General features: G+C 46.5%; 1 protein-coding gene across 2 annotated transcripts in view; it reads left to right on the forward strand.

Annotated features, from left to right (window-relative positions):
- The window catches only part of GNL3L (G protein nucleolar 3 like), a 37,000-nt gene that overhangs the window by 6,594 nt on the left and 17,561 nt on the right, over positions 1 to 12,845 (forward strand). For both annotated transcript variants that reach the window (XM_017859778.1, XM_017859777.1), the window contains 6 exons: positions 7,363 to 7,424; positions 8,450 to 8,557; positions 9,591 to 9,707; positions 11,279 to 11,362; positions 11,532 to 11,667; positions 12,549 to 12,652. In XM_017859778.1, coding sequence (XP_017715267.1) covers positions 7,363 to 7,424; positions 8,450 to 8,557; positions 9,591 to 9,707; positions 11,279 to 11,362; positions 11,532 to 11,667; positions 12,549 to 12,652 — 611 coding nt within the window. The remainder of the gene's footprint in view (positions 1 to 7,362; positions 7,425 to 8,449; positions 8,558 to 9,590; positions 9,708 to 11,278; positions 11,363 to 11,531; positions 11,668 to 12,548; positions 12,653 to 12,845) is intronic.

Genomic DNA, 12,845 nt, shown 5'->3' on the forward strand with positions numbered 1-12,845 from the left:
CTAATTTTTAAATTTTTCGTAGAGATGGGATTTCATCGTGTTGGCCAGACTGGTTTTGAACTCCTGACCTCAGATGATTATCCCGCCTTGCCTCCTAAAGTGCTGGGATTACAGGCATGAGCCACTGGGACCAGCCTATTTTTTATTTTTTATTTTTACATTAAAAAAATTTTTTTTGAGATGAAGTTTTGCTCTGTCCCCCAGGCTAGAGTATAGTGGCAGGATCGTGGCTCACTGCAAGATCTTGGCTCACTGCAACCTCCGCCTCCCGGTTCAAGCAGTTCTCCTGCCTCAGCCTCCCGAGTAGCTGGGATTATAGGCGCCTGCCACCACACCCAGCTAATTTTTGTATTTTTAGTAGAGATGGGGTTTCACCATGTTGGCCAGGCTGGTCTTGAACTTGTGGTCTCAAGTGATCTGCCCACCTTGGCCTCCCAAAGTGCTGTGTTTATACGTGTGAGCCACCATGCTTGGCTTATTTTTTATTTTTTTGAGATGGAGTCTCGCTCTGTTGCCCGGGCTGGAGTACAATGGCATGGTCTCGGCTCACTGCAACCTCTGCCTCCTGGTCTCAAGCGATTTTTCTGCCTCAGCCTCCTGAGTAGCTGGGATTACAGGTGCGTACCACCACGCCCGGTTATTTTTTTTTGTATTTTTAGTAGAGATGGGGTTTCGCCATGTTGGCTAGGCTGGTCTCCAACTCTTGACCTCAAGGGATCCACCCGCCTCGGCCTCCCAAAGTGCTGGGATTACAGGCGTGAGCTACGGCGCCTGGCCACTGTTCATGTTTGAGTGGTTATTTTTTAAGGGGGGAGTGTTCTACCACTTAAAAAGTTTACAACTGGCAGGGCAAGATGGCTCACGCCTGTAATCTCAGCACTTTGGGAGGCCAAGGTGGGCAGATCACGAGGTCAGGAGTTCGAGACCAGTCTGGCCAACATAGTGAAACCACATCTCTACTAAAAATACAAAAAATTAGCCGAGTGTGGTAGTGTGTGCCTGTAATCCCAGCTACTTGGGAGGCTGAGGCAGGAGAATCACATGAACCCGGGAGGCGGAGGTTGTAGTAAGCTGAGATCGCGCCATTGAACTCCAGCCTGGGTGACAGTGCGCGACTTCATCTCAAAAAAAAAAAAAAAAAATGTTTACAACTATTGGTGTTGGTGGCACAGGTGTATAATCCATGGAACTTGCCTACTTGCCTGCCTTGTCTGCCTGCTGGTTGGTTACCAAACACTGATAAAGATGTCATAGTAGGACAATGGAGGGGCAAAGGAATTGCGACTTTGTGCAGAAGTGCGATTGTAATAGACTGTGGGATGCTAGCTGGTCAGGAAGGGAAGAAGGATGGCTGACAAATAAGGAACTGAGTAGAACGTTCAGGTCTCCAAGAGGTTGTACAAATGGTCTTGAAGATAGGACAGAGGGGTGTCTGAGACTGCTTTCAGAAGTTCAAGCAGTTACAGGTGGTTCCCCCATAGGTGTAACCATAGGAATGGGTGGGTGAGTGGCTATGATTGAGTGGAGATCCTTGGAGGTGAAGATGTCAAGGAAGTGGGAAATCTAGATTGTTGGAAGGGTTGCCTGGCGATCTCCAAAGTCACCCAGGTTGTTGGTGGCAGGAGTTGGGTCAAAAGAAAAGCAATGAACCAGGTGCTTCAATAGATGAGGAAAAGTAAGTCATAGATGACAGGCATAGCAGCCTAGTTGGGGCCTCAAAAGAGCAGGGTTTTATCCTATCCCTCTCCACACATTTTTTGAGATGGTGTCTCACTCTGTCACCCAGGCTGGAGTGTAGTGGCGCTGTCATAGCTCATTGCAGCCTCAGCCTCCTGGGCTCAAGCGATCCTCCTGCCTCAGCCTTCTGAGTAGCTGGGACTACAGGCATTTGCCACTATGCCCCACTAATTTTTTTTTTTCAGTAGAGATGAGGGTTTTTCTGTGTTGTCCAGGCTGGTCTTGAACTACTGAGCTCAAACAATCCTCCCACCTTGGCTTCCCAAAGTGCTGGGATTACAGGTGTGAGCTACCACACCTGGTTTTCTTTCTTTCTTTTTTTTTTTTTCTTTCTAACAAGAGGGAAAAATAGTCTCAGCTTGGCACTAGTGAGTCTGGAGGACTACGTTCTCTACCTACTGACCCCAGGATAAACATGTGCCAGTGAAAACAACCACCACCTTTTGAGAGGCCTGCAAGTGAAGCATTGTCCTTGGGAGAGCCAAGTCTCAAGGCAGGAGCTTGGGGAATTGATCCCAGGGAGAGGTTGTTAGGGGAGTGTTGATCACCCAGGTGGGAGTTTCAGAGAATGTTGTGGGGAGTTTGATGCTATGGCAGAGGAAGGATGAGAGGAATGAAGTCAGTGGGTGTACAGGGACATCTGTGGGTGACAGTATGGGAGATATGGGATTAACGAATACAGAGATCTGCTTTTGAGTACTGATAAATTGGTGATTTTAGGCCTAGATGATGTTGGTGGATGCATTGAGGCTCAGAGAGGTGTTAAAAAGTTCTTCAAGGTCATATAGCTAGGTAGTTGTTGAGCCAGAGTAAGAATGTCTGCTGGTTATAAAATGGGTGGCTGTTTTCTCTCTGGAGTTGTTGAAAAATCTATGAGCAGAGGCTCCTGAGTGCTGGGAGGGATGACTGACTGTACCCCCTTCTCCTTTTTTCCTCCCCGCTTCTCTTCTCCCCTCTGAAGCACATTCTTTTTCTCTCCAAGTGATGTATTTTCTTTCATTGTGTGCTTGTATCCATTGCAGGCACTCAGTTTCCAGGGAAGTTAGGCTGATGGAAATTGTTGAGTAAAATGTCCAGACCTGGTTCATTCCAAACCTCACATTTTTTTTTTTGTTGTTGTTGTTGCAACATGAGTACTTCAGAAGAAAGGAGACTGGAGGTCTGTTTTGTGTTTATTTATACTGTTTATTTAAATTTGACCCATTCATATTTGTTATGAGACGTTTATGTCTGGTCAGATTTCTACCGTCTTATTTTTTATTTATTTATTTTTTTGAGACGCAGTCTCGCCCTGTCACCCAGGCTGGAGTGCAATGGTGCGATCTCAGCTCACTGCAACCTCCGCCTCCTGGGTTCAAGCGATTCTCCTGCCTCAGCCTCCTGAGTAGCTGGGATTACAGGTGCCTGCCACGATATCCAGTTAATTTTTGTATTTTTAGTGCAGACAGGGTTTCACCATGTTGGCCAGGCTGGTCTCGAACTCCTGATCTCGTGATGCGTCCACCTCAGCCTTCCAAACTGCTGGGATTACAGGTGTGAGCCACCATGCACGGCCCTCTGCCATCTTATTTTATATTTATTGTTTATTTTGTTTCCTCTTATTCCCTTATTTATGCTTTGCTAACTTGATGAAGTTTTTAAACAATCCTCCGTCAGTAATTAAAGTTATGTTGGTAATTGTATTCATATTTATATCAAACATAATTAATTCTGTATTTCTCTCTCACTTTACTAAAGTTGAATAATGACTATTTTGTAACCTACCCTTTCAAAACGAAACCTTTAGCATGCTTTCATGCTTTTGCTTTTCCAACCCCCATTACTTGATTTCTGGATTTTGTTGAAATCATTTGATATTTCAGTTCTGAGCTATTTCCTTATGATATGCTTCTTGGATTTTAAGAATCCTTTTTTTGTTTGTTTGTTTTTTTGAGACAGGGTCTCACTCTGTCGGCCAGGCTAGAGTGCAGTGGTGTGATCATGGCTCACTGCAACCTCTGCCTCCTGGGCTCAAGTGATCTTCCTGCCTCATCCTCCTGAGTAGCTGGGACAACAGGCATGTGCCATCACACCTGGCTAATTTTTTTTTGAGACAGAGTCTTGCTCTGTCGCCCAGGCTGGAGTACAGTAGTGCGATCTTGGCTCATCGCAACCTCCACCTCCTGGGTTCACACAATTCTCCTGCCTCAGCCTCTCGAGTAGCTGGGATTACAGGCGCGTGCCAACATACCCAGCTAATTTTTGTATTTTTAGTAGAGACGAGGTTTCACCACGTTGGGCAGGCTGGTCTCAAACTCCTGACCTCAAGTGATCCATCCACCTTGGTCTCCCAAAGTGCTGGGATTACAGGCGCGAGTCACCGCGCCTGGCCCCCAGCTGATTTTTGCATTTTTTTGTAGAGACAGGGTTTCACCATGTTGCCCAGGCTGGTCTTGAACTACTGAGCTTAAATGATCCACCTACCTCGGCCTCCCAAAGTGCTGGGATTATAGGCGTGAGCCGCTGCGGCTGGCCCTTAGAATCCTTTCTTAATATATCTTCCAGTTCTTAGCCACATGAGAGCTTGGTTGTTTAGATTCAGTGATTTTCTTTTCTTTCTTTCTTTCTTTCTTTCTTTCTTTCCTTCTTTCCTTCTTTCCTTCTTTCCTTCTTTCCTTCTTTCCTTCTTTCCTTTCTTTCTTTCTTTCTTTTTCTTTCCTTTTCTTTTTTTTGAGGTGGAGTCTCACTGTGCTGCCCAGACTGGAGTGCAGTGACACCATCTCGGCTCATTGCAGCCTCCACCTCCCGGGTTCAAGAGATTCTCCTGCCTCAGTCTCCTGAGTCGCTGGGATTACAGGTGTGTGCCATCACGCCTGGCTAATTTTTGTATTTTTCGTAGAGATGGGTTTCACCATGTTGGCCAGACTGGTCTTGAACTTCTGACCTCAAGTGATCTACCTGCCTTGGCCTCCCAAAGTGCAGGGATTGTAGCTGTGAGCCATCACTCCTGGCCTCAGTGATAAGTTTTACTAGATTTCCTGCCCACCACTATTTGTTTCCTTTTGCTTGGGATCTTTATTCTGATTTAATTTTTATTTTGCCAGTAGTTTTATCCAAAGGGAAACACAGGGCCAGGCGTGGTGGCTCATGCCTGTAATCCGAGCACTTTGGGAGGCTGAGGCGAGCCAATGACTTGAGGCCAGGAGTTTGAGACCAGCCTGGCCAACATGGCAAAACGCCGTCTTTTGTAAAAGTACAAAAATTAGCCAGGCACAGTGGTGCACGCCTGTAATCCCAGCTACTCCGGAGGCTGAGGCAGGAGATTTCCTTGAACCCAGGAGGTGGAGGTTGTAGTGAGCTGAGGTGGCACCACTGCACTCCAGCCTGGGTGACAGAGCGAGACTCTGTCTCAAAAAAAAAAAAGAAAAGAAAAAAGACAGGTGGTAATCTTTGCTCACCTGAAAATGTCTTTTTGTTACCTTCACATAATAAGAGTGATGCTATTGGTTAGAATTTATTCCCTTTTATTTTGGAATTCAGAAATTATCAATCAGGATATGTCCCAGGTAATGTCTTTTTTGGTTTAATCTTTTTTTTTTTTTTCTTTTTTCCTTTCTTTTTTTTTTTTGAGGCCAGGGTCTCGTTTTGTCCAGGCTGGAGTGGTGCCATCGTAGCTCACTGTAACTTTGAACTCCTGGGATCAACCAGTCCTCCTGCCTCAGCTTCCTGAGAGCTAGGACTACAGGCACGTGCCACCACACTGGGCTAATTAAAAATTTTTTTTTGTATAGATGAGGTCTCACTATGTTGCCTGGATTAGTCTCAAACTCCTGGTGTCAAGCGATCCTCCCACCTCAGCCTCCCAAAATGCTGGGATGACAGGGTGAGCCATGGTGCCCAGCCTTGGTTGTTAATCTTGTTGCTGCCTGTTTCTTTCCAATCTGAAACCTCAAGCCTATGTTCAACTTAAGGAACTTTTGTCTGTTATTTCAGAAAATTATTGCTTCTCCATTTGTACCCTTTTCTCTTTCAGGAACTCCTGTTGTTTAGATTTTAGCTTTCTTGGCTCTATTGTCCATTTTTTCTTTTATATTTTTGCTCATCATTTCCATTTCTTTGAATTTTTGCTCTAAGTGAGCTCCCTCCTTTGGTCTTCTAGCGTATTAATTTGATTGTTAGTGATGTCTTTTTTGTTTTTCACTATTTCTATTGAATTTTTTTAAGAGACAGAGTCTCACTATGTTGCCTAGGCTGTTCTCGAACTCCTAGGGTCAAGTGATCCTCTTGCCTCAGCCTCCCAGCTAGCAACAGGCAGGTGCCACTGTGCCCAGCTTCAGTTTTGACTGTTAGAGCAGTCTGTGTTTGTGTATTTTTTTTGAGAAATGGGGTTTAGCTATGTTGCCCAGGCTGGATTAGAACTCCTGGGCTCAAGGGATCCTCCTACCTTAACCTCCCATGTAGCTGGGACTACAAGTATGTGCCACTGCACCCGGCTTTTGAATTTTTATTCAGTGTCAAGTTTTGGGAAATCTTTTTTTCTCACACAGTTCCTTTGAAGTATCTTCTTGATTCTCCTTAAGAATTTGCAGTAGCTCAAGACTAGCCTGGCTAACATGGCGAAACCCCGTCTCTACTAAAATATAAAATTCGTGTTTTGTATATGAATTTGGGAGGCTGAGGCAGGAGAGTCGCTTGAACCTGGGAGACAGAGGTTGCAGTGAGCCCAGATCACACCACTGCACTCCATCCTGGGCAATAGAGCAAGGGTCGGTCTCAAAAAAAAAAAAAAAAAAAAAAAAAAAAAAATTTGCAGAAAAATTTAAGTTCTGTTTCCTACATTAACTCTGCAGTGGGAGTCAACTGATGTGATTGTGGAGCCTGTTCTCTGTGTGGTATTCTTGAGCTGCTCATATAATATATTTGTTTGTATATATCCTGACCTTCCAGAAACTCCTGTCTCTCTAGGAATTCCTTGAGCCCCTATGAAGGTGGTAAGAATTAAAGGGAGCCATTCTTTCCAATAGGCCAGCTGTGAACGGAATGAGAGATGGGACTTCTGATTGAAGAAGGGGAGAGGCCTCATAAGTTCCTGAGCTTTGCTAAGTCATGATTGGAGAAGTGGTAGATCTCTCCTTTTTGTATCTGAGGGAGGCGGCAGCATTTTGGCTGAGTAGGTCAAGTCCCTTTGGAGGCAATGGCCTGAGCAGGGTCAGCAGGAAGGGACAGTTGTTTCCCCACATACTGAGGGCATCTGCCCAGGCTTAGTGGGCTGGGACTCCTTAGATTACCTTCTCATGGTGCCAACTCCCTCACCTCAGCCTGGCACTTAAATTGTTGAGTTGCCCCAGTAGGAAGTTCTGGGGAAAGAGGAGTCACAAGCACACATTCAGGTTACTCTCTGTACAGAATTCCTCTCAGAATTATTTGAGTTTGCAGTGAAATAATGTTGCAAACATTATATCCAGTACTTCCTCCGATACTATTGCTGCCATCCGCATCTCTTGTCTTGTGCTGAATTTATACAGACATGGTATCTGAGGCTTCCTAGCTAGGTTCCCAGTGTGGCCTGGCCTTGATTCAGATGTCAACAAATATCGAGTAGGTAGATGACGGCTCTTTTCTTTCTCTCTTTTTTTTCTTTTGTAGAAAATAAAAAGCCAGGTGAAGGTACCAGGGGCCACAGGAAGATAAGTTGGCTCTGCCCTCAGGTAAGGTATGCCTGTTGTTGATGGGAAGGTCAAGAGCAGGTTGCTTGTCCCAGGAGAGGCCCACTAAACCCAGTAAATATTGGGTGACTCTGGACAGAGTGCCACATTGGAGTCAGTGGATCTGGCTTTCCCTCCCTCTCTAGGTGGCCGCAACAGAGAATCAGCAGCATTTTTCCCAAGCCATATGCAGCTTTGTGCTTGATTTACCTTGGTAGGGATTATCATTATCCCCATGTTTTAGTTGAGAAAACTGTCAGTGAGAAAGTTCCTAGGTTCAAGGTAACACAACTGGGATTTGAGACTGTCTGATTCTCAAGTCCCTGTTTCTTATGGAGAAGAGGGAGGCCAAAACATCATCTTTGGTTCCTGGATCTCCTGGTCCTGCTGGGAAAGGTGTGGGTAAGTAAGGCTTGGGAAAGAGCAATGAGAAGAAGGTATAGGCCAGAGAATGCTTGGCTTCTCACAGTTTAGCGTGGGTGAAGCTCTCAAACTTTAACCAGTCCTCTAGAATCACCTGGAGGATGGGGGAAAACATCGATTGCTGGGCCCCACCTCAGAGTTTCTGATTCAGTAGGTCTGACATGGCATCCGATGATTTGTATTTCTAGCAAGCTCCCAGGTGCTGCTGCTACTGCTGGTCTGAGGACCACTCTTTTGAGAGTCACTTGTCTGGAAAGGTTTTCCCTGGGCCTTGGGAAACCTTCCCAGCTGCCCTTCCCCTCTGAAAGGTCTCTTTGTCAGTCCCTGCCTGGCTATGGGAGAGACGAGCTCTACCAGCCAGACGGGCAGATCTTTGGGGATGGAACCCTTTTTGCCTACCTCTCCTTTCTTTGTCCCCACAACTACACTTCTCTGAGAAGCTTTAACTCCTGCTGCTCACCTTGGGAGTGGGAGGAGAGGATTGAGAGATAGAAGGGGCATTTATGAGGGGATATTGTCTTCCTTCTAGGGCTTCTTGCTGCCTTTTTGAGGTGATTTCCATGGGTTCATTACCTCTGGTTTTTTTTCTCTTATGTGGTGGCCAGACTGCAAAGCAAAATGGGAAGAAAGCAACCTCCAAAGTGCCCTCTGTACCTCATTTTGTGCATCCCAATGATCATGCCAATCGAGAGACTGAATTAAAGAAGAAGAGGGTAAGCTTTTTGCCTTGGTGGGGAGAGAGAGGGCCTGCCTTGAATGCCAGGTCTGCAGAAGTGTTGAATGGAAGGGCAAAGGCAAGAGTTGTTAGGGTAGTTGAGGCTATTTGTGGAAGCCGGGAGAGAGGGAGGTTACCATGATACTGGATTTATGTCTCCATTTGCTCACCACCCAGTCCATTGCCGTCTGGCTTATGTTTCCACTGCTCTGCTGACACTACCCCTGCTGGCCTCATCAGCGCCTTCCCTGACATCACATTCATGGATATTGTTCTTCCCTCATCTTATCAGAATGCTCAGCATTTGAGGCCATGCTTTCTCTGAAGCACGTGGACTTTCTTGTCATCTCACTCTCCTGGATGTCTTTCTTCTTCTTTGACTAGCCACTGACAGTCTCTTTTGCCACTTTTTCCTCTTTCTTATCTTTTTTTTTTGAGACAGAGTTTCACTTTGTTGCGCCGGCTGGAGTGCAATGGTGTGATCTCAGCTCACTGCAACCTCTACCACCCGGGTTCAAGCGATTCTCCTGCCTCAGCCTCCTGAGTAGCTGGGATTACTGGTGTACACCACCATGCCCGGCTAATTTTGTATTTTTAGTAGAGATGGGGTTTCACCATGTTGGTCAGGCTGGTCTTGAACTCTTGACTTCAGGTGATCCACCTGCCTCGGCCTCCCAAAGTGCTGAGATTACGGGCGTGAGCCACCCTGCCCGGCCTTCTTCCTTATCTTTAAATGATGAAGCGTCCCAAGACCTTGACTTCTTTCCATCTCTGGTCTTAAGTGGTTCCACCTGCCTAGGATACATTCTCTCTCTGCTTTTATACTCTCTTTTATTTTCTCTGCCACTCTTCCCTTCATCTCTCTTTTTCTTCTTCTCAAACCCTCATCTCCTGCTGTCATATCTTCCCTCTCCCTGGACCCTGCTCCTCCCACCTCTGCCATGTCGTGCCATTTCCTCTGTCTGTCACCCATCCGTCCCTTAGGCTGCAGACCCAGTCAGCTCCAGCCCCAATGTGTTTTCACTTGTTAGGTTGAGGAGATGAGGGAGAAGCAGCAAGCTGCCCGGGAACATGAAAGACAAAAACGCAGGACCATCGAGAGCTACTGTCAGGATGTCCTAAGACGCCAGGAGGAGTTTGAGCGTAAGGTAAGAGTGGAGTCCTTGCCCCTGGGTAGGTTTGCTCAAAGCATCTTTTGCCGTTTTTCTGTGAAAGGGAAGAAGGAAGGGTGTGAAGTTGTTGGAGGGGAACAAGAGAATCAGTGTAGAGACGATGGAAAACCGTGGGGAGGGTCAAAGGGAGGAAAGGAGGGATAGAGGGAGATAAAGGGCCATTTTGAGCCTTACCCGTGACTGGACACCCCTGGAGAGCTCCTCTCTCCCAAGGTTGAGCCTAAAGACTGGGGCTAGTGGTGGGATCGGGGGCTGGGAGAGTTACATGTGACCAGGGGATGGGGTTGGGGCAGAGGGAGCGAGAGTATGAGGAGAGGATTGAGAGACAGAGAGGAGCATATGTGAGGGAATGTTGTTTCCTTCTGGGGCTTCTTGCTGCCTTTTTGGCAGATGTTCTTGTCTCACACACAGAATACACGCTTGCCAGCTCATACTCCCTTTTCTGACATGCAGTGTGTATGCCTCCCCCATCCTATGTCCCTCATAGATTGTTTTTTTCACACCTTCCTCTTTCATCCCTCCCTTTCACACCCATGTGCACACTCAGGTCTCCACCTGGTGCTCAAGCACAGGCATACACATAGTCACACACATGAACCATGAGGTTCTGTCCATTTTTCTTCCAGTTCCCAGCTTTATTGGTTGGTCAAAGCTACTTTTTGGTGGCCTGAGACTCCCATGATTTTCTTTTTTAATTATTATTTTACTTTAAGTTCTAGGGTACATGTGCACAACATGCAGGTTTGTTACGTATGTATCCACGTGCCGTGTTAGTGTGCTGTACCCATTAACTCGTCATTAACTCCGTCATTCAGGTTATATCTCCTGATGCTTATCCCTCCAGACCCCAACGACAGGCCCATGTGTGATGTTCCCTTCCTGTGTCCAGTGTTCTCATTGTTCAATTCCCACCTATGAGTGGAGAACATGCTCGTGTTTGGTTTTCTGTCCTTGGCGATAGTTTGCTGAGAATGATGGTTTCCAGCTTCCATCCATGTCCCTAACAAAGGACATGAACTCACATTTTTTATGGCTGCATAGTATTCCCATGGTATATATGTTCCCATTTCTTAATCCAGTCTATCATTGAGATGGAATTTGGGTTGGTTTCCAAGTCCTTTGCCTATTGTGAATAGTGCTGCTGTAAACATAGGTGTGCCTGTGTCTTTATAGTAACATTATTTATAATCCTTTGGATATATACCCAGTAATGGGATGGCTGGGTCAAATGGTATTTCTAGTTCTAGATCCTTGAGGAATCGCCACCCTGTCTTCCACAGTGGTTGAACTAGTTTCCAGTCCCACCAACAGTGTAAAAGTATTCCTGTTTCTCCACATCCTCTCCAGCACCTGTTGTTTCCTGACTCTTTAATGATTGCCATTCTAACTGATATGAGATGGTATCTCATTGAGGTTTTGATTTGCATTTCTCTGATGGCCAGGACTCACATGATTTTTTAAGCCTCCTATAGTTTCCAAAGCCCTGCTTCTCTTTCTCTCTCTTTCCCCCTCCTCCCCTGGACCCTTCTCTTTTTTTTCTCCTTTAGGAGGAAGTTTTGCAGGAATTAAATATGTTTCCTCAGCTGGATGACGAGGCCACAAGGAAGGCTTATTACAAGGAGTTTCGTAAGGTACAGGGTTCCATTTCTTCAGGCTTTCGGGGGAGGGTTCCAGTCCAGCCTCATTTCCTCTCCATTTCTGTTTTTTCCTGACTGAGATGGAGACTTTTTGTTTCACGGGACTGCGTCACTGCTACCATATCCTTTCCCTGCCCTTATCCCCTGGTCCTCTGCCCTGCAGGTGGTGGAATACTCTGATGTGATTCTGGAAGTCCTGGATGCCAGAGACCCATTAGGCTGCCGCTGCTTCCAAATGGAGGAGGCTGTCCTGCGAGCACAAGGCAACAAGAAGCTGGTCCTGGTCTTGAACAAGATTGGTGGGTGTTAGGCAGGATTGGGTGTGACAGGGAAGGTGGGCAGGCCATCTTTAACGTCTAGCTTGGACCAGACACTGAACCCAGCAACTCAGTGATACTCATAATAGTCATTTAAAGTAGAAATTTTTGTTCTGATTTTCAAAGCCTGTATCACAGAGTATAGTACAAGTTAGGTGTGGAGTCCAAGCCTGTCTGCCTTTCAGTCTCCTGTTCTTGCCATTTCGAGCCTTCTCTGTGATTGGACAACCTTGGAGAGTTCCTCCTCTCTCAAACTGGAACTCACAGACGGGTGGAGGAGCACATGGGCTCAGGAGTCACTCAGGTCTGGGGCTCGGCCCCTCACCTGTCCTGATTCTTTTCTCTGAGACACTAAATAAGTCATGCCACCTCCAAGAGCTCCCGTTTCTCTAGCTGTAAAATGGGCCATGAGTATCCCAGCCTCACAGATTCGTTGTAAGAAGTAATGATAAAATGCTTGGTACATGGTGGTCAGTACTTCACACATGATAGCCATTCTTGTTAGGGTTATCTTTGACATTTGGCCCAACCTAGAATGATCCAGAGAGGGGATAGGAAACAATATTTGGGAGGCCTCTGATGCTCCTGGCGCTGTTTTGGAAAGAGAACATTTGGAACCAGACAGCTAGTTTGTCCATTCCCTGAGGGAACAGAGGCCCCCTCAGGGAGGGTTAACACACCCCATAGACCAGACTGTTCTTTCTAACTCCAACCTCTGGACTGGATGGGAATGACAGGGCCAGTCGAGAGACCTGTTGATGGTAGGTGGGCCTAGCTTTGGGTATGGGTGGAGGTGTCTTTGGAGGGAACCATGGAGGTGTTGTTCTGCTTACCAGCCCCATCTGTTCCTATATTTACCCCAGACCTGGTCCCCAAGGAGGTTGTGGAGAAATGGCTGGATTACCTTCGGAATGAGTTGCCAACCGTGGCTTTCAAGGCCAGTACCCAGCATCAGGTCAAAAACCTGGTAAGCCTGGGGCTAGGGTCATCTAGCCGCTTTCAGGGTAGTTTGGGGCCAGAGTTGGAGTCGTGACTTGGACTGGAACCTCCAGCCCTTTAGTATTAGAACTGGGCCTTCAACTTTGAGCTTTTTGCTCCACCGAGAGACTTTTTTTTTTTTTTTTTTGAGACAGAGTTTCACTCTTGTTGCCCAGGTTGGA

Source organism: Rhinopithecus bieti, unplaced genomic scaffold (assembly GCF_001698545.2).
Source record: "Rhinopithecus bieti isolate Rb0 unplaced genomic scaffold, ASM169854v2 scaffold_52453, whole genome shotgun sequence".
Lineage (NCBI taxonomy): Eukaryota > Metazoa > Chordata > Mammalia > Primates > Cercopithecidae > Rhinopithecus > Rhinopithecus bieti.